Genomic DNA, 25,159 nt, shown 5'->3' with positions numbered 1-25,159 from the left:
GCGCTAACCTCACTGTCAACTCAGAACCAGTCCAGATTCTTGCCTGCCAGCTGGATGGCTCTGTTTTCAAAGCCTGTGAGGACCTTGATTTTGGGCATTCTGCCACCAGTCTGCGACCTCTGTCTCTTATTGTGTGCCAACTTGCCCTGGATGGATAGAGATGGAGAAAATGTAAGCAGGACGCCTGCCAGGCCAGATGATAAGTACACCTGGCCTGTGTGGGTGGTGAGTGGTCCCATGGGTGGGATGAGGACAGTGACGGTGAGTGTGAGAGAGTGATGTCCCTTGAACTGGCAATGAGTACGGGCCCTGTGGATGTATGATGGGTTTGTGATTGTGTGAGTTGAGAAGAGTTGAGAGTGATGAGAAGAGTGACTTACTCTGGCGGAATGGAGGAGATCATTCATCCTCTTGTGGCACTGGGTGGCTGTCCTCTTCTGAAGGGCGTTGGCGCTGATCACCGCTGCCACCACCTCCCAAACTGAATTGGTCACTGATGTGGTCCCTTTGACAAAGGGACCATAGGAGTCTCAGGTACAGGTTTCAATCGTTTAGTCGAGCAACTGCAAGGAGAGCACCATCTCAATGCAGCTTGAGACAGTACTCTGCTAAATTACAAGTGTTCAACATATTTATACATTATTGGTCACGTACAAGAACAGTTTCCAGATTCCGATCTCGTCAACATATAGGTTTATATTAAACAGACATCTCTGGTAACAGGTACGTGCATCGTATGTCCCTATTTTTCACCCAGGCAGAGACCTTCCCTCTTACCTAAACTAAGACCACTGTTCTTCCCCTACCTGTTGAAGAGCACACTTAATCGTAGTTGTTATTGCCAATGCTCTGACTGCAGTCAGGCTCCCAAGGCCTTTCTGTTGTTTGCAGGCCCTAAGGCTGTGCAAGGTTCATCTGGTAACCTTTAACTGCCAATGTGCTTGGTAGCCCTGGTTGCCTGGAGATTTTAAGTAATTCATTTCTTTTCAATAAATTCTCTCTTACCATAAATTCTGACTCACTTTCTTCCCCCTAACAGTCACGTTGCTGCCCATACTGCGGCCAGGGCGGGGGTACAGAATATCCCAACGGGCCTCCACGGCATCCGGCAATCGCTCGAGGACCCTGTTGTTGAAGTGGGGAGCTGTGGTCTTTTTTGTCTCCCAGGCAGCGGTGGTGAGCTGATGGCGATAAGCTCTGTGCAGGTGGCTGCCTTTTAAACATGGTGGCCGGCATGGAAACGGCGTGTTTCCTGGGAATGCATAAGTAATGTGGCAGGCTCGGGACGATATGGCGTTGGCGAGTGGAACACCATTTTGCCCACCCACTACCGCACTTAGTGCAAATTTGGGAAAATTCCGTTATTAGTCTTAAGGATGGAAGATTCCGCCCATAGTTTTTTTTCCCCAAAAGCACATGGGCCATTACACTACTTTTCAGGAAACTCAGCAGCTTCAAAGAGTTGAATAGGGTGGCTATTCATCTGGTTTTAGGCTAAACAGTCCAGTTTTTAGTCAGGCACCGCATAACAATAGTTATATCTGATATTTTATGCCTTCATACTGTTAGGGTGAGTGTGGTGCTGCTGGGATGCTTGACTTATTCTTAAGACATCTATTTGGCCTTAGCAACAGCCATAGGAACAGCAGAAGCTAGCTAAGTAGGACAGGATGTTCATGTGGTTAGGTTTAAGCGGCAGGTGTCAGTATCGGAATGTCGGACATGTTTGCGAGGCAGTAACAGTTTATGTGGTTTCTCTCTGTAAACTTGACTGCATCATTAACCTAGTTACAACTGTATAAATATGATAGATTGGGGTACTGACTGTGTGTACCACTGATCACCTGCATATATGTTGTAATAAAGACTCCTGAACGTGAGATGCAGACTCCGTGTGTTCATTCCAGTGAATCCCCACAACAGTACACTTATCACAGTGAAGCACTGGCAGAAGCCTGTACCTGTTCCTTTTCTCATCTGCCAACTTGGATACAGAGAGCAGAAGTTGCTTTTCATATTTTTTTTCCATCCGTCATCTCTCCCGTACTTACAATTCTTCTTTTTCTGCTTCCCTTCGCACTTATTTCCTCCGGAACCATGGTGGAACTTCATGCATGATGATGTCATCTCTGTGCACACTGATATCATCTCTGTGCGTGACGTCTTTCCCATGCTGTTCCGTATTCTTGGCCTACGGCAGTGATGGCCCTAGACGGGAGAGGAGGGGAATTCATAAGGTAAGTGCCTTGTGGATCAGGAAGAACAGGAGTGTTTTCTCTAGGTCCCACAAGCAAATCCACTAACGCTCACCTCCCCTGCCGATATCTGTTTCACTCCCCCGTTACATCAACTGCTCTTGTAGGTTTTGGCCCTGTGAAGTAGGCTTCCCACCTAGATATACTCCAGCCGTTAATCAGGCTACCTGTGGGCTGAAAACGTCACTTAAAGCAGGACATTTGGAAAACTCATTCTTTCAGGTTTCCTGACCACAGACACACACGGACCTGTCAATCTCCCCGATCCGCTAGGCTAAAATCTAGAACAATAGTTCAAAAGTTGTTTCATGGGTGTGTACCAAATCTAGCAATTTATCTTACCACTGAGACAGTGGAATCAGATTTGCAAAATTCAAGGATGCCATACCAGAACATCTGAAATATATACAGTACATAGATTTATACACTTTGTTGCTACTTGAGCAAGTCCAATAACTTAAATAATGCTTGAAACCACCTAACCAGCTGCCTCTGCCAATTGCCTCACTCTCCATTGTCCATCTGGCCTAACCTCCCCTAGATCTCCTCCTCGACCTAGTCCTGATCTTTTATCTTTAGTTTCTCTTTTCTTCCCCACCCATCCCCTCTCCAAGCTCATCTTTTCCATGAGACCCACTTCTGCTCTCTTGACCCTATTCTTACTAAACTACTGACCACACAACTTGCCTTCCCATGTTAGCAGATAATAAGCTGTAACCTCCGACTAGCATTGGAAGGTGCTGGCCTGCAGATTTTAGAAGAAATAAATACTTACTTACCTGGTCATGAGTACGTTGCCACTTCCATTCGCTGGAGCTGCTTGGGGCCTGCATGGAAAGATTCCTCACGGGCCCCAGTGAAGTGTAGCTCCAGCGTATTCAAGGAGGCCATGCCCCCTTTTTTATAATATTTGCTGCCGTCAAACAGGTAAGTTTAAATGGCCAGGAAAATTGACAGGAAAGGAATAATGAGTAGAAAAATCCTCCAATTAAATATTGGGAAGACTGAAATCATTGGGGGGAATTTTCCCAGGCAAGGGAAGGCGGTCTTGGGTGCCTGCAGGGATTTAAATCTCCTAAAAGTGATGTTGGGTGGAATTCCAACATCATCTTGTGCTCTTTCGGGTTTCACCCAGGCAGGTTGAAAGATGAGCAGAGAACCTCTATGTATCTGTTGGCTATATTATAATAAGCAATTAGCTTTTGTTTTAACCAAGGATTCTGCAGTTATAGACAGCGCATCTGTTTTCCAAGGTGTGCGGAACTTGCCAGAGCTATGAGTTGAAGTGGGAAGCCCTACTTCAGTGAAACTGACAGGCTGACAAACCTTTGATTAGTGAAACTGAAGAGCTGCAACCATGGCCAGGTCAGAGGCTGCCGCTTCTCAGAGAGTGCTTAAAGTACTTGATAGTGATTGCCAACTTCTTGAAAGTCCGTCCACTTGTCTTATATTTCACTCACTTTCAGCTGCACTTCCCTGCCACCAGCCTTCACCATAGCATGGGAATAGCTTATGCAGCTGATCTCTGACAAAGTGGAAAAGGAATAGCAGCACCAACAGCAGCAGGAGTAACTCAAGCAGCAGCACAAGCTGCCTTCTCCTCAGCCACATGCTGATCCAGAGGGCAGAGAGATCCATCTTCAAGGAGACAAGCCCCCTAACACGTGGCCTACAAGTTGATATGAGTGAGCACCGGTACCATAGGAGGCTCAGGTTTTCATGGCAGGTCGTTGCTGACATCTGGAGCCTCCTCGAGCAAGACCTTCTTCCCAGTGACCAGGTGTCATACCCAGTCAAATACTGCCTTGATGTAAAGTGCTCAGACTTGCCCTCTGTAATTGAGGTACATCTATGTTTGGGCCAAATGTGTAATGATGTCTGGAGCTGAATGAACCTGACGGAGTTCAAACTGAGTAGTGAGTAAGTTATGCTTGATAGTGCTGTTTATGACCTCCCATCTCTTTGCTAATGATCGGGAGTAAGCTAGTAGGGCAGTAATTGGCGAGGTTAATCCAAAATAAATGCAAAGCTGTTTTGTCAAAGGATTTATAACTCAAATAGCAACACCAAGTCGTACTTGTGACTACCAGAGACCATCAAAATTTCATATAGCAAATAGAGCGGTATCATAATAGGAGGCTCATATTAATACTCAGCAAGAACAACTTGCATTTGACTAGTGATTTTAACATAGTAAAACGTCCCAAGATGCCTTATGAGAGAGTTTTCAAACAAAACTTGACAATGAGTTACATAAGAGGCAGAATTTTGAGTTCGCTGGGCCCAGAAGTGGCCCCTGACTGCCATTTCACATTGGCAGGCCAATTAAGGCCCACTTAGCATGAAACATGGCTCCCCACTGGTTGGGAAAGGCCAAGCGGAGGTGGGGGGGGTGGTGTGGGGGGCTGTTGGCTGCCGGGTCCAATGGCCACCCTGTGGCCAGTTTAAAAACGGCACAGGCAGCCCCTGGAAGGCTGCCACGGAAGAACGTTTGACCTGCGTTAGCAAACTCATGTGATGGAGTCGAGTGCAGCTGGAGACGCCAGGCGGGAGGGCAGGTTGGGTAGGTATTCAGCCCCCCACTTTTCGGATGTGTGCCTTGCGGTCCTCCTGGAGGAGATGGCTGCTAGGAAGGACAGCCTTGTCCACAGAGATGGGAGGAGGAGACTACCGCACCTCACAAAAAGAGCATGGGAGGAGGTAGCAGCACAGGTTAGTAGTCATGATATGGTCCGGCGCACATAGGTGCAGTGCTGGAAGAGGTTCAATGACCAGCTGCGTTCAGGAAGGGTGAGTACTGTGTTGGCGTGGATCAGTATGCAGAAGTGTTAAGGTGTGGTTGTGCCCCTGTGGACCTCAGAGGTGCTAGAGTCTGAGTGCCAACTGTCAATGATGCCGGAATGGGCCAAAGGTGTGAGCCCTGGATGCTCGGACTGAGTGCCTTGTGGCTTGAGGGTTGCAACTTGGATGTGCTCTGTGAGGTGGTCCTCAGCTGGGGTTGGCCAGGCTGCAGGTAGAGAGTGGACTAATCAATGCTCCTCTGTCCTTTCAGGAGAAGACGAACCATAACCAAGCAAAGAGGTCACGAACAGGTGGAGGCCCAACCAACCTGCTGCTGCTCACTAGATTCGAGTGGGCCACCCTAGAGCTCAAGAGCCAGCACACTCCACACGCAACCAGGTATGGAGAGGCGGTGGTGCCAGACAAAGGTAAGAGTACAGTGCGCAGAGGTGACTGTTTCGGATTGTGCAATCATTCTAGTGTCATCTCTTCATTGATGGGAGCTTTAAACCTGGAGTCCCCAATGATCATTGAAAGACGATGGCACCATGATGCAGATCTCCATTGTTTCACCAGGTTCACTGGCATGCACAGTGACAATGTAATGAAATTAACTAATGACATGTCCTTAGGCTCACCGGCACTCACTTGCTCTCTGAACCCCAAAGAGCCACCCCGACACTGGAGGACCGGCTTCACTTGCCCTGCATCACCTCCGCTCTCTGAACAGGCACAAGAGCAGATACCAGCACCTTGGTGGGCATTATTTCGACGGCTAGAATGTCGGTGCACATTGGTGAGGGCACTTCACACTCACATGAGGTGCAGACGGAGGCAGAGAATACCCAGGGCACTGGCAATCAGAGACTGCTGGGGACCAGGATGATGCTCATTCGAAGGCAGATGATGAGCCCCTGGAGTCGTCCATTAAGCGGCAAATGCTGGATGTCCAGCGGGATGTGCAAGAGGATCTGGCAGAGATCCATGAGGGTCTGCATGCCATGGTCTCCGTTGTGGTGGAGTCCATGCGGAGCATGAGCACTGCGTTGACTGTCATGGCTAAGTGCACTGCCTCCTCCATTGAGAGAGTGGTGACTCTCATGAAGAGGCAGCTTCAGGGACAGAGAATGAGGGGTTCCTGGGGTTGTGCTTGGACCTAACAAGCCCTTACACAGGCAATGACCTCAGGTGGTTAGTACCAGTGTGAGAGATGGATGAGGCACCCAGTATCCCAGCTTGGTGCACATCCATCCATGGTGAGCTGGGAGGTGCAGAGCAACCTCACATTGGTGCATGAGCTTCTTGTCATCTCTGCGACCACCTCTCAGGATGATGGCAGCAGCTCCTCCGCCCCTCTGTGAGTGACCATGGCATCTGATGAGGCTGCGATGACTGGGGATAGGCCAGCTGTGGCACTGGCTGCTCCCTCCCAAGCAAGGCCAGCACAGGCTTCACTGGACAGAGGATGACCGCCAAGGCCAACAAGACAGCAGAGTCAGCAGGCTGTCTCCAATGCCAGTGCCAGTGAGGTGGGGGCATCAAGACATTGCACTCACAAACGTAGGTTTAAGGCACCATGAGCACGAGAGGGACAGTTCACAGGTGATTTTCTGTTCATTTATGTTTGGTTTATATGTCTGCTGGTGTGGACATCAACGCCAGTATTTGTAATGTCATAATGATTTCAATGTGATGATAACATTAAATTTGCTTTGGTTCTGATGGCCTAGGTATGCTTCACGTTTTTTCTTTCTGGCTTAGGGTATGCCAGTACGTAATGCTGGACATGAGTGGCTGGATACTTTATTTCACAGGCATTGAGTGGACTTTGGGTGCAAATGAAAGGGTCATTTCAGACATTCAGGATGGAGGCGGCAGCCCTGGCGTGAGGTTGAAACTGATCTTTGACAGCCTAGCTGAAGGAATGTTGGACCAAGGCGTCCCTGGTGTCCCTTCCTACCAGGAGATTACCAAGTTCTGCCTCCAGCCCCTCAGTGTTCTGCTCACCGTTCTCCTTTCTGACTCACTACTGGACTCATCATCTGTGACCTGTGCAGCTGCTTGAAGACCCTCTTCATCCAGTGGGTGCTCCCTTGCCAGTGCCAGATTGTGGACAGCGTAGCATGGAACCACTATCAGTGACACCCACTCTGGTGGGTATTGTAGTGCACCCCCTGAACGGCCCATGCATCGGAAGCGCTTCTTGAGAAGACCTATGGTCCTCTCTATCACCGCCTTTGTGGAGGCATGACTCCTATTATAATGCTGCTCTGCCTCTGTTCTTGGCAGAGATGCGTCACGAGCCACCTTTTCAACGGATAACCTTTGCTACCCAGTAACCATCCATCCAGTTGGGCTGGAGCACTGAGGAGCCTCGGCACCTGGCAGTGACTGAGGATATAAGCGACATGGGATGTGCTAGGGTACCTTGCACAGACATGCAGAATCCTGTTGTCACACACTATCTGGATGTTTATGGAGTGGAAACCCTTCCTGTTGACGGAGGCACCCGGCTGACCCCTTGATAGCCACATGTGTGCAGTCGATTGCACCCGGGACGCAGGGGAACCCTGCAGTCGCTGCGAAGCCTCTGGCTCGTTCAGTCTGGCTGGCCTTGTCTGTATGGAAAAGAATGAAGGTCAGTACCCGCCTGAACAGAACTTCTGTCACCAGCTTGATGCAACTATGGACAACTGATTGGGAAACTTCGCACAGAACCCCCACTGACCCCTGGAAAGAGCTGGAGGCATGGAAGTTGAGGGCTGCTGTGACCTTCAGAGCCACTGGCATGGGGTGTCCACCCACACAGTCAGAGCTGATTTCAGGCCCAATCATCTGACAAATGGAGACCACTTGTCTCCCTTGAGAGGCGGATCCTCCTTCAGCATTGTACCTCAGACATATTAGCTGCATCGTCGCCTGTAAACCCTGGCAGCAGGATAGTGGCGTCTTCTGCTGCCCCTTCCGCCTTGGACTGCCTATTGGCCCTGCACCCCTTATGCCGCTCCTCCCACAGGTCCCTCCCCTGGAAGCTGCATTGGGACATCTGGTCTCCTCTCCATTCTGTCCCTCTCTTCTTCCTTGGAGGAAGTGCCACCTGCAGAGACCACAATCCCCATTACCAGGGTAGCAGAAGGCTGTCTGATACCTGCAAAGTTTCACACAGTCTGAAGCCTTCGGGGGCCTTGGAGACACCAATAAGCCCTGAAATGAAGCCTGGAAATGCTAAAAATAAAGCCCTGAACAGAGATGAAGCTGCCAAGTACCAATAAGTCACCAGCAGCAAACTATGTATCAAACTCCCCTACTGACACTGGCAATGCTGCTTACCCCTTTTATCCTGCCCATGTTTGAGGTTTTTGAAACTATTGGCCTGCCCGTTTTGCCCATGTGATGAGCGCAAAAATTTCATAGGCAATGAAAAATGGCTGTCAGTTGGCTTTTTAATGGCCTTAAGTGACCTCTCAATTAATGGTGGGCGTGACTCCAACACCCACTCGTGCCTACTGACTGAAATATCACGTGGGTGCGTGATGGCATTAGGACGCTCACCTGATGACATCACGTGTGATATATCTGGTCAGATACGTGCCCGCCCACTTGACATAAAATTCTGCCCATAATGAGAAAAGTAAGGCCCCCCAGGCCCACACACCTCCTCACCCCTCACAAGCTCCATCCACCCACCCCCCATAACCTCTCAACCCCTCCCATGCCAAGCTATGCCCCCCACCCACCCCAATGGCCCCTCACACCTTCCTGTGCCAAGGTATATTCCTTATCTGGCCCCCCCCTCCTGGTCCCTCCTACCCCATGTCAAGCTATGGCACTTCCATGCTCATTCACATATACACTATATAAAACCAATGAATCCTATAATAAAGTAAGAGCAAAATACTGCGGATGCTGGAAATCTGAAAGAAAAACAGAAAATGCTGGAAAAACTCAGCAGGCCTAACAGCATCTGTGGAGAGAAGAACAGAGTTGACGTTTCGAGACCATATGACCCTTCTTCAGAGCTGGAGAGAAGTAGAAACATGGTGAAATTTATAGTGTTTAATGTGGGTGGAGCAGGTAAAACTGGATAGAAGGCTAGCAATAGGTGGGGGCAGAGGAGAGATTGCAAAAGATGTCATGATCAAAAGGACAAAGGAAGTGTTAATGGTGGCGGTAAGAGCTAAAAGAAAGGTGCTGATAGTGGCATAAAGGTAAAAAAGCAGAATATGATAATAGTAGAACAGGGGTAAGCACTCTGAAAAGAACAACATGAACAAGTAACAGATGGCCCGAGTGGGGGTGGAGTGGGGGAAGGGGGCAATGGTGGGAAAAAGCAGGATAAAAAATGGGATAAAAAGGGGGATAAAAAAGGGGACAAAACAATGAATAAAAATGAAAGTAAGTGGATAAAAAAAATAAACAAATTTATTTCCGGATCCAGGCATCAGTAGCCTGTAAACAACAGGCGAGCTGTGGAGAACCTCAGTTCCCCCGAAGTGAAGGCTGCCATGTGCACGTCGGCATGCTTTGCCGCTGACATGAATGGACGATACGGCAGGGTTCCAGGAGCCTGGTAGGATGGCCTTTTATTAATGTGCTGATGTATTACAATTAGCTCCCTGCTGCCCGATGGTGGGAAAAACGGCCCGCCATCGGCAGGCTCAGCGGATGATCGCAACCTGCCTTCATGCCGTTGTGAAGCAGGTCACGCCATATTTTCCGCGCACACCACCTATCACACCCGTTGCCAATGAGCTCGGAAAATTTCTACCCATTGAGTTCACTAGTCAAGTAAACTTGAATTGCATCCTTCGTATACGCTTGTTAGTTGATACTCGCTATCTATAATGGAGAGAGACTGACATAAGAATAAACTATGATTGTTTAACCAGTAGCCCGATCTGTACATTGATTGGTCAGTACTGTCACATGGTTAGTCCACTTGCATTCCCTTAAAGCTATATGGTACTCTGCTTTACCACATAATACTAAAGTTCTGTGGTGAATTAAACAAAATCAACTGTCAGCAGAAAGGGCTAACTCCACTGCTTGTTTGGTGGGGTGGGGGTGCAGGATGGAGAAAACTTGTCACCCAATTGCGTCATTTTATGTGATTTAAAAAAAAATCTTCCCCAATCAAAAAGAATTAAACTCCATTTTAAGCTTGCTTTTTTAAATTCCTTTGTTACCTTTTGTTCAACTTTGCCCAAATTTTAGATTAAATTCCAATTGTTTCGAAACCTGTTAGCATTTTGTAACACGTTTCTCACCCAAACTTTTAGCAGTTCTCCTTTAACTCTAGTACAGATGTTTTAAAAAGTTCAAACTGGATTTCTGACAAACTTCAGGCTTGTCTATATATTTTGGGTACAAACTGTAGAGTATTTTCACAGCTATACAAGTACGTTTTAATTTAGACTTAAAGTTACTGAGTGAAACTGTGTTTAATGATTAATTTTTCTCAGTCTAGAAGCTCACAGCATTTTTGATTAAATGCCAGTTGTTTTCAAAGTTTTTAGTTTCTCCCTCAAACTGATTCTATTTGATTTTCTGCTGTTACAAAGAACACCCTGTTTTAACAATGACTTGATGATGTTTCGAATGTATGGTATATTCTCAGCTGGGATGAGAGTCCTGCTTCATGGGTCCAGGGTAAGGATCATGGATGATGTGGTGGAGGAGTTTGAGTCGACTAACATTAATTACTGATGGCCTCCATTATTAACCTTGCAGTCTACTGGCCTTGCACTACTATTGTTTTGCATGGACTCTATTGCTGCCACCAGTCTCTTTAACTGCTGCTCGACAGGGACTCATCAGGGAGAGGGGGAAAGCAGAGCTCACTGTTACTGTCAGCCTCCATAATACACCTACTGTGGTAGTCATGGGAATAGTGGCCCTGGTGATTGCAATTAAAACAGCGCACTGGGGTGCCCTTTCTAGGCACCAAGCTCTGGGTGGTCCAGATTTCTGGCTAGGCAATGGACCCTCGACTGCCAATACCTTAGCTTTGCCGATGTTTGAGGGAGATTACTACAGACCTGTTCCCACACCGTATCTGGTGGATCAACTCATCTCAGGCCACTGTCTTAGTGTTATAAATGCCCAATGCACTACGGACCAATGGCTGGAGCCCTTTCAGAAAGAGGCCCTTGAAGCTTGGGGAGTCAAAATGGTGACCCTTACTCTCCCTTGTGCATCTGTAACAATCATGGAGCTTATCTGCAAATATGCTCTGGCTCTCATTGGGAGTCTGTTTGAGGCTAACTAGGATCTCCTGAAAATAAATGTTCTCATCTACAGTCCCTCCGCAGGTCAGCTTCTACCTCCTTGAGCAAACCTTTGACTATAGTGCCCTGGTTCATTTTCACTTCAATTCTAAGGCACATGCAGCTAGGAAGATTTGTTAAAATCATCGCTTTCTAATTCTGGGTGTGAGCTCTTAAAAATTTCCCAACTCAGCATGAGGAGAAGTGTGTTGGAGCTCATATCCACTGTCTTTCCCAACTACTCCCTCAGGGCCCTAAGTTCACCAGGAGAAAGGGACCTGTGTGCAGTCATGACTTTTTCTCTGACCATGATGGGCCTTCACCATTCCCCTCAGCAGCTGTCTTAGCCCTAGCTCAGGCAGCCATACATGCTGGCATTTCCTCATTGTACAAGAGGAGCTGAGCAGAGGATGAAGTGCTGGTGTCACCTGCTCTGTCTGCAGAAACAGCAGCCACAAATGCTTGCTGGTGGGTTTGGAGTTGTCTGATTTTTGCTAAACAAGGGGCATGGTCTGTGTCAGGGGAGGTGAAGCCCCTCCGTCAGTCTCATTCTCTTAGAATCCCTCTCGCATCCTCTAACTCTCCCTTCATTTTGGCATTCTCTGCATGTAACTCAGTATTTTGTTCCAGAATTTCCTATATCTGCTTTTTATAACATGCCCTATCACATGCCTCCTGTTCTCGATGTAACTGAGTGTGTAAGAACTCTTGCCAGCCATCACTTTCCTTTTGCAGTTTATCTACCCATTCCCTTAACTCCTGTACTTTTTATCCAGCTGCAAGGCACATACATGTGCACCATAGGCCGACTTAATTCTGGACTTTTTTCACCCTGACCTTTCCCTTCTGAACCTCTTTAGAAAGCCTATTAAAGATACACTTGTAATCTCCATCATACTCTTCTACAGCTCCCAGGATATCGCTCGCTCCAGGTGTGCCTGTTTTCTCAGTCAGGTTCTCTATCAGTCATTCCTTAGCATATGCCAATGCCTTGTTACACCTGGCTTCACTTAATAACTACTCCGGTTATGGTACTGGGTTTGTAACCCCAAGATCAAGAGTTCAAATCTCACAATGGCAAACTATGAAACAATGTAACTTCATCTGAAACTGATGGAAACGGGTTTGTACTCGAAAGAGTTACAAAGTAGACTTGCGTCTCAAATTTCAAGCCACTGACACCTCAACCACTGAATCCCACTTCTGGCACTAATCTGTAAGGTTTTGAGTTGGAGAGTCACAATTGCCTAAGATAGGCAGTCAAGTATTTGTAAGTAAGCTTAAGGTAGTTTATTAAGAAGGAACAGTTTAGATATAATGCATTAGCTAAATAGACAGGAGAATTATACGACCCTTGTCACTCATTCAAGAGGACGAACGGACAGTTGGCACAGTGCATTGATCTCAGTAACTTGTGATGATACCATTCTGCTCTCTAGCCAAAGTGTTAGGAAACTTTTTCTCCGTCTTCCTCTTCCTTGCTCTATCCTTATTCACCTTCCACCTGAAGAAAGTGGCTGTCTAACAAGGACTGCCTTCTGATGAATGCTGCCACCTGACAAAGTCTGCCCCCTGTCTCTGAGCACCCATTAATATACATTATTTCTAGGGGCTGGTTGTTTACCCTATGTCAATCATTTGTTCGAACCCATCTAACCAATGAACACAGGACAAGTACTCAAGATGTCAGGATGGTCACTCCCTCCCCTGTCCATCACTTCGGCTCGAGGTCACTTTTTAGTTTACCTCATGCTGAGGGTCATATGCTAGCCCTCACCAGACACTCGTATAGATAAAGGGGCACACAAGGCGCCAGAAGACTCCCTGCTATCAGTTCTTTGAACATCTTTGTTTTGCTTCAGTCCATGGTTGCTAAGAATGTTCTTTTTTGAAGAGAGACAGAAACAGAAAGGATACAACCTTTGCTTGGGGTTTACAATACAGTGCTTGACAACTCAATAATATTCTTAAAGAAATCATTTCTAACATTATCTACAAGCTGACTCAATGCTTTTCCAGCCCTATAATATGCACTTGTTTTTGATTAGTAAGAGCACTGATTTAAAATGTTACTTGAAAATGTCTTTCATTAGCTCAAAAAGATTTTATATCTATTTTAGAAATGCTTGAATATTCTTACTTGATACACTATTTGCTATCTTCAAGTAACAATTTGTACATTTTTGTTTCGTGCTTTTTGTATATTGTTTATGCTTTTTGGTATTTTTAATAAATTTATTTTTACAAATACTCTTTGTGTTCTGATTGCTTTTAAAATTATCCATAATGAATGCTTCTATACTATTTATATTTTATAAAATATTTCATCAGACATAATCTGAAAGGATAATCCAATGTGCGACTGCTCCACCACCCCCCACCCCCGGAAGGAAAGTCAGCCACCTGAAAGAAGCCCGCCCTGTAGCCATAATACGCTGCCAGTGGGCTAAATGAGCAGAGAATAGGACTACTGCTCTCCATTTGATTGGCCAGCAGCTCTAGCAGTCCCAGTATCACCAGAACTTGGTGGTGGCTGCAGCCAGGACCGCAAGCAGATCCAAGAAGAAGAGAAGATGGACACCTGAGCCAGTTAAGTCGGGCCTTTTTGGGTGAGAAAGGATTGGGCAGCCTAGGGAGGGAAGTGGGGAACATGGTTTTGGAGGGCAGGTGAGAAGAGGCGAAAGGAGGGATAACATTTGCGGGGTTGGCCCCAATACGCACAGGGCATCCCCCCTGAATGATGTGACCTCCACCACTGTTCTGTAACTTGGGCTCAAAAAACAGACTGTCCACTCCCACCCACTTACCTATGCCAAACATATGGCGTGGACAACATAATATCCTGGTCAATTGGCTTGGTAATACGCGCAATTAACCATTTACTATTATTTATTTAAAAATGGTGGGCAGGCTGTCGAACTACTGTATCATGGGGGACAGCATGGGGGTGGGTGAGAAGGTGGTGGGCTGGGCACCCCTCGTATTTTATGTGCTCCCCTTTGCCCGGCCTTTGTGGCAGGAGTGGGTGGTGCTAGGGTGTAAAATCCAACCTCATGCAGCACATGAATTACTGTATTTAGAATAACTATTGTGGTTTTAAGCTATGCAAATCAGGAAGTTCCCACCTCAGAAGAATACTGGAAAAGAAAGAAACACTATATCCATTTGATGAGAAGTGATGCAATCTAATTTTCTGACTCTATATCCTATCTATCACAAAGACTGCCTATTTGTACATTGTTTACCTCCACTCCTACCTCAACCCATCTGCTGCTGGAACCCTTGTATATATCTTTGTCACCTGCAAATTCCATTATTTTAGTACTCTCCTGTTCTCCAACCTTCATAAACTATAGTTCTTCCCAAACCCCACTAAAAAGATGTTATTCTATACCAATTCCCAATCGTAGCCCTTATATCTACATTGGCTCCCAGTCCCTTGGAATCTCAAATTGAAAATTCACATCCCTATGTTTAAATCTCTCCATGGTCTTCCTCCTCCCTATCTCTGGAACCGCCATCATCTCTACAACCCTTCAAATTGTCTGTTTGTTTCAATCCAGTTCCTTGTGAATTTCCCTCCCCCCTCCATTTTCTGCCACACCACCCCCACCCACACGCTTTTCCTCTTGCTTTGCCACTCTAAACAACTTAGGCTGAGGTCAGGACTCATTATTTGGGGAATGTTGGAAACAAATTTGTAGTGCAAGTTAGCAAGCCCTGTATGTGATGTCATTGCAATAGAGCTTTGTTTTTTTTTCTAAGGTTATAAATTTTGGGGATTAGCATGCTTACATTAAAAAAAAGCAGGTTGTACAGCTAAACAGAAAAACAAATGATCAAATTAATGGAAAATTTGGTTTAACAAAAAGCAAAGAAGCAAAAGTTAACACTTGACACATGCAGTGGATTAATTTATGTCAGCAGTAAGGAACTAAAATGGCATAAGAATATTATTAAGATGTAAGAATTTTTATATATGATAACACCGTGTATTTTTGATGAGCCAAACATCTTGACACAATTTCTCACATGTTTCAGTTGTGGCATATAAAATTATTATACCTGGGAGGAATCATCTACTTACCTACTTTGATATTTGAGCCATTGCAAAAACAGCATTCCCAGGGAATTCTCTATTCCTTGGGCCAGCCAACCTTAAAGTTTACAGCTTGCACATGGTAATGCACAAGGGGGTGGCTTGTGTTTTTATTATAATCTGACTTCAAAGTTAGAATACATATCTGAAAATGAAATATAAATTACACTATTAAGGATTTCCCCTTTTTCTTTTGTTTCGTATTGTCTCTATTGTGTATTTTTATCATTTATTATATATTCTGTCTATAAAAAATTTCCTTTGCTTTCACTGTCATACACAGTCAATTTTGGCTTTTTAAAAATTTTCTTGAATTGGCTCAGAGTCTAGTTTCTGGCATTAGAGTGAAATCTTTAAATTTTTTTAGTTGACCAAGATAACTTGATTGATGAGAAAGATCTCCATTAATTTGGGCTATTTCACTGAAAATTCAATGGCATGTATGAAAAATAAGCCAAATAACACACATATTGGGAAAATAACTTTGTTCCTGTTTTTCTGATTCAGATGAAGAGAACATGTTAGGTAGCTCCAGTCCTTAAATGTCCTTAGCTCCAGTAGTGTTAGCTGATCAAAGATGAGTATTTGCAGATATAGATAAATTGCATTATTTGCACTTACAGGGAGGAAGGAATTTTAACTCCAGAGAATGGTTAGGTTAGGGGTAGGAGGATAGTTAAAAAAGTTAATTTCAGATCACAACCACAACCCAGCTCCAGTGCGCCCATTTCTGGGTTTAATGGAGGTGTGTTTGAATGCCTATGAGTAAACTACTTGCCAAAGTCAAGACCATAATTAACGCAAAAATAAAAGCAAAATACTGCAGATGCTGGAAAACTGAAATAGAAACAGAAAATGCTGGAAATGCTCAGCAGGTCTGGTAGTGTTTGTGGAGAGAAAACAAGAGTTAACGTTTTGAGTTGAATCTGACTCTTCTTCAGATCTTCAGTTCTGCCAGACCTGGTGAGTATTTACAATACTGTTTTTATTCCTTAATGAATGCTGGTGGGTGGGCAGTTGGTGTGGCACTTAACGTCTTAGGTGATGTTAATGACAGATTTTTGAATTGACTTTGACTTTTTAAAAAATTTAACATTTCCAGCGCGGGTTTCCTGGGGTTCGAGAAGCTGACCAGTGAAGCAGAGATGAGTTTGAACCTCAGTTCAGGTGGGTATTTAAACTTGCCATATCCGAATAAACTGTTAGTCTTCTTCCTTCTATGATTTACAATGACTTGCACTGTGAAAACTCAATTATCCTTGAAGGTGGAGTATGTGGACAGACTTCACTTATACAGCCAAACTATATAGAGTATCCGCATGGGCCCAGTTATGCCTGTCTCTTTATGGGGTATGTGGAACATTCCTTGCTCCAGTCCTACTCAGACCCCCTCCCACAACTCTTTCTCCAGTACATCGATGACTGCTTTGGTGCCTCTTCTTGCTCTCGTCTGGATTTGGAAAAATGTATTAATTTTGCTTCCAATTTCCACCCCTCCATCATTTTCACATGGTCCATCACTGACACTTTTCTCCCCTTCCTTGACCTCTCTGGTTCAATTTCTGGTGATAGACTGTCCACCAATATTCATTACAAGCCCACCGACTCCCACAGCTAACTTGACTACAGCTCCTCACACCCCACTTCCTGTAAGGATTCCATCCCATTCTCGCAGTTCCTTCGCCTCCGTTGCATCTGTTCTGATGAATCCATTTTCCAAAACAGTTCCTCTGAAATGTCTTCCTTCTTCTTTAACCGAGGTTTACCACCCACGATCGTTGACAGGGCCCTCAACCGTGTCCGGCCTATTCCCTCTGGGACACCCTGCTCCACACCTCCATCACCCCCTATGCTTCAACAACCCCCACCCCCCCCCGGCACCCTCCCATGCAACTGCAGAAGGTGCAACAGTTGCCCCTTTACTTCCCCCCTCCTCATCGTCCCAAAAGCTCCTTTCAAGTGAAGCAGCACTTCATTTGCACTTCCCTCAATTTAGTCTACTGCATTCGCTGCTCCCAATGCGGTCTCCTCTACATTGGAGAGGCCAAACAGAGACTGGGTGACCGCTTTGCAGAACACCTTCGGTCTGTCCGCAATCATGATCCAGACCTCCCTGTCGCTTGCCATTTCAACACACCACCCTGCTCTCATGCCCACATGTCCATCCTTGGCCTGCTGCAATGTTCCAGTGAAGCTCAACGCAAACTGGAGGAACAGCACCTCATCTTCCGACTAAGCACTTTACAGTTTTCCGGACTTAATATTGAGTTAAACAATTTTAGATCATGAACTCTGTCCTTTATCCCCACCCCCTTTCCGATCCCCCTTTTTCCAATAATTTATAATTTTTTTCCAGCTATATTTTTTTCATTTCCCTCCTATTTTTAAACTTATTTCGATCTATTGTTTCATCTGCACCTTTCAGCCCATTTCGATCCCTTCCCCCCACCCCACCTGCACTAGGGCCACTGCCACTAGCTTGCTTCCCTTAATGTCCCCATTAGCACATCCTTTAGATAATATCACCACCGTCAACACCCCTTTGTCCTTTTGTCTATGACATCTTTGGCAGTCTCTTCTTGGCCTCCACCTATCACTGGCCCCCTATCGAATTCTCCTGTCCCACCCCCTTCTACCAACTTATATTTCATATCATTTCTATATGTCTTAGTTCTGATGAAGGGTCATACGGACTCAAAACGTCAATTGTATCCCTCTCCGCAGATGCTGTTAGACCTGCTGAGTTTTTCCAGGTATTTTTGTTATTGTTGTATATAGAATGGCCTTTGGTTTCTGGTTCTATGTTTCAAACCCTCCAAAGAACTGTTGAAAACCAGGCTCCTTTATATGTCTTATTTCAACTACATCAAAGGAACATGACACAGTTAAGACCTCATGACATATCTGTTGCTGAATCATTTGAAGTCAGCCTATTTGAAGAAACAGCCTTAGCTGTTTGCTTCAACCAAGTCTTACTGACTTATCTGTTCTCCAATCCATTGAACTTTATGCTTATATACTCTAGTTGAATGAACTTTCTACCTATGTGTATTATTCTAACCACAAAATTTATACCTAAATCATTTGTGAAATCAGCCATGTCACTTATTGAGCGGTATTTTCCCAGAATGGGAAGTGTGGTAGTAGGCAGGTAAAATGGAGTCCTACCCGCTGACGAAAATAGTGGGCTTTCATGCCGTATCGTCCCAAACCCACCTCATTATTTATTCACTCCTGTGAAACATGCCGTTCCCATGGCAAGCAGGCTCTCATTCGCCCTCCTGCTATCACCCTGCTGTTGCATCACGCCAGCTGTTATCTTTAAAAGGCAGCTGTCAGCAAAGTGCTCATCATCATCAGCTCATTGCTGCCCAGGAGACATGGCCAGCAAAGGAAATAAGACTGCAGCCTCCCACTTCAACGACGGGTCCCTTGAGCGACTGCTAGATTCCGTGGAGACCCGATGGGATGTGATCTGCCCCTGCTCTGACCACAGGATGAGAAGCAAAGTCACCAACCCGGCTTGTGAGGCGGTGCCAGTGCTGGTCAGTGCAAACACCCTGCAGAGGAGGACAGCCACCCAGTGCCGCAAAAGAATGAATGATCTCCTCTGTTCTGCCAGGTTAAGTCTCTCTTTTCATCACTCCCAATTCTCACACTCACAAACCCATCATACATCCACTCACTCACTCAATGCCAGTGCAAGGGAATCACCATTCACTCTTTCACACACACCGACGTTGTCCTCATCCCATCCATGGCACCACTCACCACCCACACAGGCCAGGTATACTTATCATCTGGCCCGGCAGGCATCCTGATACACTCTCCCCATCTCTATCCATGCAGGACAACCTGACCCACAACAAGAGGGAAAGGTCGCAGACAGGTGGAGGGATGCTGGAGATCAAAGTTCTGACAAATTCGATAACCGAGCCATCCAGCTGGCCAGTGATGACTGGGACTGGTCCTGTGCTGATGGTGAGGTCGGCGCTGCTTTACCAAGTCAGGAACCAGCCATGCAACATCCATCAGGTAACCATGCTGTGAGTGATGTCCTCTTTCACAGGCCATTGCCAATCACTAATTATCTCCCCTTGCTTTTGCAAGCACATTTGCCAAACAGCCAATAGAGTCCATGACCCAGGGCCTCCAATCAAGCTCCAAAGAAACCTCTGAAGATGAATCTGAGGGCACCCTCCCCGAAGTCCTGTCACAGCGCTCACCCACACCCTCCACCAGTGCAGAGACACACACCTCAGTAGGATGTAACTTTAGAGTAGCCTCGGGATCACAATCTGATGAGCACATTGCACTTTCTGATCCACAGCAGGCAGAGGCAGGGACTTCCCAGGTCCCCAGCACTTGGAGGACTGCTGGAGGCCAGAATGTTGCTGAGTCCGAGACAGATGACCCAGCTCTAGACTTGGTCATGTCGCAGTTGCTGTAGCTGCAAAGGCAAGCTAGGGAACAACAGGAAGGGATGTCCGCTGTACTCCTCAGATTGCAAGGCATGATGGAGGAGTCCGTCTGTCTTCAGGCTGAGGTGATAGTGCCAGGATTGCAATGCACCAAGGTCAATGCTGGCAGGATGGCGGCCGCCATGGAGACCTTGGTCCAGGACGTCACTGTTGCGCAGGCTTAACCCCATCGCTGATGCCACAGTTGGCCTCCAACAGTGTGTATGCAAGAATGGTGCTGGGCAACACAATCTCACTCCAGCTACCCCTTCCGCTCACGGTGTCAGCCAGGGGCCCTCAGGCACCCATAGGGAGGAGCAACAGCAGGTGTACACTCCAGGGCCATCCTCCTTGGTGACTCTGGGAGTGACCAGCCCATCTAAATCCCCTCTTCCTATGACCTCTGCAGCTCCAGCTTCACAGGGCAAGGAGGGTGCCACTGCCACACAGCAGGACCCAGAAAGCAGGCTGGCACCCTCCAAGTCTTGGCCCTCCAGAGGATGCCCGCCAAACTCATCACAGACAGGACGTCACAGTCAACAGGCTGCATGCACCTCTGCTGTGGATGTCCAGGGAGCACCAAGACGTAGTGGTAGGGTTAGGAAAGTTAGGTAAAAGTAGTGGCAAAGCCTGGCCATGGGTGTTGATCACTTGTACATACTGTTCATTATTGTCAATAAACTCTTAAGAATATAACCCTGCCTGTGGCTCCTTGTTCTGATGAGCAGTGTTCTTGTCACTCAGATGTGAAACCTTTCTGCACAAAATAAAAGGCAGGTGTCTCAGTCCAGGGCCTCTTCCCTGTGTTCTGTGTAACCTTCAGACTACAGTGATGGTCGAGCCTCACCTCCCTGGCAACATTACTGATGCTTGTACCTTGGCGGTGCTGGTCATTGCTGTCAGAATGTAGAAGGCAGGCACCACAGAGCTCTCTCATTCTCTCTGTGAGCTCTCAGTACCTTTAAGGTGGGGCTGGCCCCCATCACACCAGCATCTACGACCAGTGATGCTGTGCACCAGCTCCTGAAGGGCTGAGGCGCTGAAGGCAGACACAGTATCAGATGCATCTAAAGTTTCATGGCTGTGTCTCTGAGATGGCCCTGTTCATGGAGCGCAAGCGAGCTGCCCTTGGCCAGACAGGAGTCAGACATTCTCAGAGGCTATGAAAAGATCTATGGAGTGTTCTCACTGCATGTTGTCATCATCCTCCTGCAATCAAGCCACTATTAGGGCCTCCACTGCATCTCCATAACAGGAGCATTCTCACAGAGGGCATTGGCGCTGCCATAAGACAGACTGGAGTCAAATGTTCACAACTGCGTTGTGAGGATTTATGGGGACACCTCACTGCATGTCATCATCGTCCTCCACAAATCTGGCAGCAGTTAGGGCCTCCTGAGCGCGCCTGCCTCGTCTAGCCAGTGCGAAAGCCTCATCCCCATCATTGTCATCACCAAATACCCCCTCACCATCATCCCTGTCGGTGCTTTCCTCATCTGAGGAGACGTGCAGCTCCTCCATCTCCTCTTCAGCCAGCTCCTCTTCCCGTTTCAGCATCAGGTTGTAAAGGGCGCAGCAGACAACGATGATGCGTGACACCCACTGCGGACTGTATTGCAAAGCTCCACCAGACCGGTCCAGGCACCAGAACCTCATCTTCAGCCTCCCAATGGTCTGCTCCACCAAGTTGCGAGCTGCTACATGAGCCTCATTATACCGTCGCCCTGCTGCAGTCCGAGGCTGCCGCACAGGTGTGATCAGCCATGGCCTCTGCGGGTAGCCCTTGTCCCCAAGGAGCCAAGCCTGCATCCTCTGTGGACCCTGGAAGATTGCAGGGATCTGCAAGCGATTCAGGATGTTGGTGTCATGCACACTCCCTGGAAACCATGAGTACACCTGCAGGATGCATTTCTGGTGGTGGCATACCAACTGTACGTTCATTGAGTGGAAGCCCTTGAGGATGATGAAGTCCACTGATTGTAGCGAAGGAGGCCTGAGTGCCACATGAGTACAGTCAATCACACTGCGCACCTTTGGGAATCCCGAGATCAGGGCGAATCCAATGGCCCTTTGCATTCTGGCTGTCCCGGTCCCTGGTGAAATGCACTAAGGTTGTGTGCCATGGTGTGCCATGGATGCATTTGTGGGTAGCGGATTGCGAAATCCCCAAGGGATCACCTGTGGAGCCCTGAAAGAAGCCACTGGCATAGAAATTGAGCACTGCATTCACTTTCAAAACCATTGGCAGTGGATGCTTTCCTTGTCCCCTTGGTGCCAAGTCCTGCAGTAGGTGGCAGATGTGAGCCACCAGGTCCCTAGACGTGCGTGTTGGCAACACTGGTTCCCAGTCATCTGCAGGAATGGCAGGCAGCGTCTATAGACACTGGGTTTTACTAGATGCCAGCCAGCTACTGCTTGCTGCCCCTCCTGGGCAGCATCTGCGGGAGCCCTTGCTGCTGCTTCTTCATGAGGTTGCTGCTCCTGCTTTTGCGCGGCCAGGAGTCTCAGTCGCTCCCTCCACCGTCTTCTATGGTCTCTGTAGGCCATCAGGCATACAGCTAGGTCACCAGGATCCGTGATCCTGACGTGGTCCTCCTGCAGCATGAAAGAGAGAGAGAGATGTGGTTATCATGGCTGTACTTAGCACCTTTCCTGGTCCTGTATGACCGCCCCTTAATGCTTCCCGGAGAGTCCTGGTCACCACTCGGATGACACTGTATGCCTGCCCTGTCAACCTGCAACATGGGGGACACTGGTACAAACTGGGATGCTATGATTTCAAGAGGCTGTGAGAGCCTCCAGCAGTAACTGATACATGGCCAGCGTTGGCAAGGCATTGTGCAGTCCAACTGCTCCATGGTCCAATAAAGTGGTGGCGGACTGGAAGTCTGTGCCGGGGGTGGGGGTGGTGTAGGGTCTGGAGGGCTTGGTGGCCCTTTGGTGCCTCCGTGTTGCTTTCATGGGCAGGCTAGGAGCCCGACCCCAATCATATCACTGTGGCTGTGACTGATCTGTCTCAGTTGCAGAGACATGGTCAGTTTATACAGATGTCCCTAATGAGTGGCCACTTCCCTTACTTACCCTGCCCCCCCACCTCAATTTCCTTTGCACAAGATGCAGCTGCAGGGCAGCACTTGACGCCCTCCACCCCCCCACCCCCCCCACAACGATAACGGTTGCCCCCAAGGTTGGCCAGCACTTGCCCCCGGCTGGTCACCTCTTCCTCAGCAGTTGCCTCCAAGGCTGGCCAGCACTTTCCCCCGGACATCTCCGCCCCGCCTCAGCAGTCACCTCCGAGCCAGGCATCAGTTGCCCCCACCCCCACCCTGGTGCCCCTGAGGCCTATAAACAACAGGCGAGCTGTGGAGATCACTGCTGCTTACTCATCTCAGCTCCCCCAAAGTGAAGGCCGCCAAGTGCGCATCTCCTGTGTGCTGTTGTGAAACACATCGGCGTGTTTTCCCGCCAACGTGGATGGATGATACGGCGAGGTTCCAAGAGCCTGGCAGGATGGCCTTTTAATTATATGCTAATGGATTACAATTAGCTCCCCACCAACCTATAGCGGGAAATGCGAGCTGACGATCGTGACCTGCCTTCACACCATCATGAAGCAAATTGTGCCAGCAGGCTCGGAAAGTTCCGCCCAGAGCCTTTGTGTTCCGTGAGGTTTCGGTACCAGTACGATAGGTGAACTCCAATTACTGCTACGAGACTCAATGATATCATTTCGAAGCATGAATTCAATTTATTTCTGTACTTTGATAACTTTGCCGGATTTAATCCATAAAGATGTTGCCTTATCGAAGATGAAACTCCTACGCATACATCATGGGCAGAATTTTGGGCTCGGTGGGCAGGAGCGGCCGGGAAACCGACAGCCGCCTGCGATTGGGGCCGGACTGCAATTTCATGCTGATAAGCCAATTCAGCCCCATCCAGCATGAAGTGTGTGCGGCAGCTTTCAGCACTGCCTGTGTGGGGGGTGGAGGAGTGCATGCACACATGTTCGCGCACGCGCACGGGAAAAGCTACCTGAGGGACAGAGCTGCCTCAGGGAACCGAAGATTTAAAAAATGAAAAATAAAGAATTATAAAATGGTAAAAAAACATGTCCACTTGTGAAACAAAAACAGAATTACCTGGAAAAACTCAGCAGGTCTGGCAGCATCGGCAGAGAAGAAAAGGATTGACGTTTCGAGTCCTCATGACCCTTCGACAGAACTTGGTGAATCCAAGAAGAGGTGAAGTATAAGCTGGCTTAAGGTGGGTGGGTGGGGTGGGGGGGGGGGTGTTGCTGGGGGAGGTGGAGTGGAGGGGGGTGAAGTGGTTGTAGGGACAAACAAGCAGTGATAGAAGCAGATCATCAAAAGATGTCACAGACAACAGAACAAAAGAACACATAGGTGTCGAAGCTGGTGATATTATCAACTCGCAGACACTTCCTCCTACCTCTCCCTGGACCATGACCCCACCACTGAACATCAAGCCATTGTTTCCAGGACTGTCACTGACCTCATCTCCTCTGGGGATCTTCCTCCCACAGCTTCCAACCTGATAGGCACCCAACCTCGGATGGCCCGCTTCTACCTCCTACTCAAAATCCACAAACAGAGTGCCCTGGTAGACCGATCGTCTCAGCTTGCTCCTGCCCCACAGAACTCATTTCTCGTCATCTTGACTCCCTTCTCTCTCCCCTTGTCCAGTCCCTTCCCACCTACATCCGTGATTCCTCTGACACCTTACGTCACATCAACAATTTCCAGTTCCCTGGCCCCAACCGCTTCCTCTTCACCATGGACGTCCAATCCCTCTACACCTCCATCCCTCACCAGGATGGTCTGAGGGCCCTTAGCTTCTTCCTCGAACAGGAAGTGTTTTTCGATGAAGCTACCTTCAAAAACAGTTCCTCTGACATGCCCTCCTTCTTCTTTAACCGAGGTTTTCCATCCACGATCGTTGACAGGGCCCTCAACCGTGTCCGGCCCATCTCCCACTCATCCACCCTCACACCTTCTCCTCCCTCCCAGAAACATGATAGGGTCCCCCTTGTCCTCACTTATCACCCCACCAGCCTCCGCATTCAAAGGATCATCCTCCGCCATTTCCGCCAACTCCAGCATGATGCCACTACCAAACACATCTTCCCTTCACCCCCACTGTTGGCATTCCGTAGGGATCGTTCCCTCCGGGACACCCTGGTCCACTCCTCCATCACCCCTTACTCCTCAACCCCCACCTATGGCACCACACCATGCCCACGCAAAAGATGTAACACCTGCCCCTTCACTTCCTCTC

The 25,159-nt window shown here is 47.7% G+C and overlaps 1 protein-coding gene across 2 annotated transcripts in view; it reads left to right on the top strand.

Annotated features, from left to right (window-relative positions):
• The window catches only part of tmem231 (transmembrane protein 231), an 84,998-nt gene extending 83,115 nt beyond the window's left edge, over positions 1-1,883 (top strand). The window contains exon 8 of one of the 2 annotated variants that reach the window (XM_041191300.1): positions 1,040-1,883. In XM_041191300.1, coding sequence (XP_041047234.1) covers positions 1,040-1,220 — 181 coding nt within the window. In that variant the 3' untranslated portion in view covers positions 1,221-1,883. The remainder of the gene's footprint in view (positions 1-1,039) is intronic. The other variant, XM_041191298.1, reaches the window with a different exon arrangement.
• The last annotated feature ends 23,276 nt before the right edge of the window (positions 1,884-25,159 follow it).

This window comes from Carcharodon carcharias, chromosome 7 (assembly GCF_017639515.1).
Source record: "Carcharodon carcharias isolate sCarCar2 chromosome 7, sCarCar2.pri, whole genome shotgun sequence".
Taxonomy (NCBI): Eukaryota; Metazoa; Chordata; class Chondrichthyes; order Lamniformes; family Lamnidae; genus Carcharodon; species Carcharodon carcharias.
This window is presented reverse-complemented; position numbering and strand designations above follow the sequence as displayed.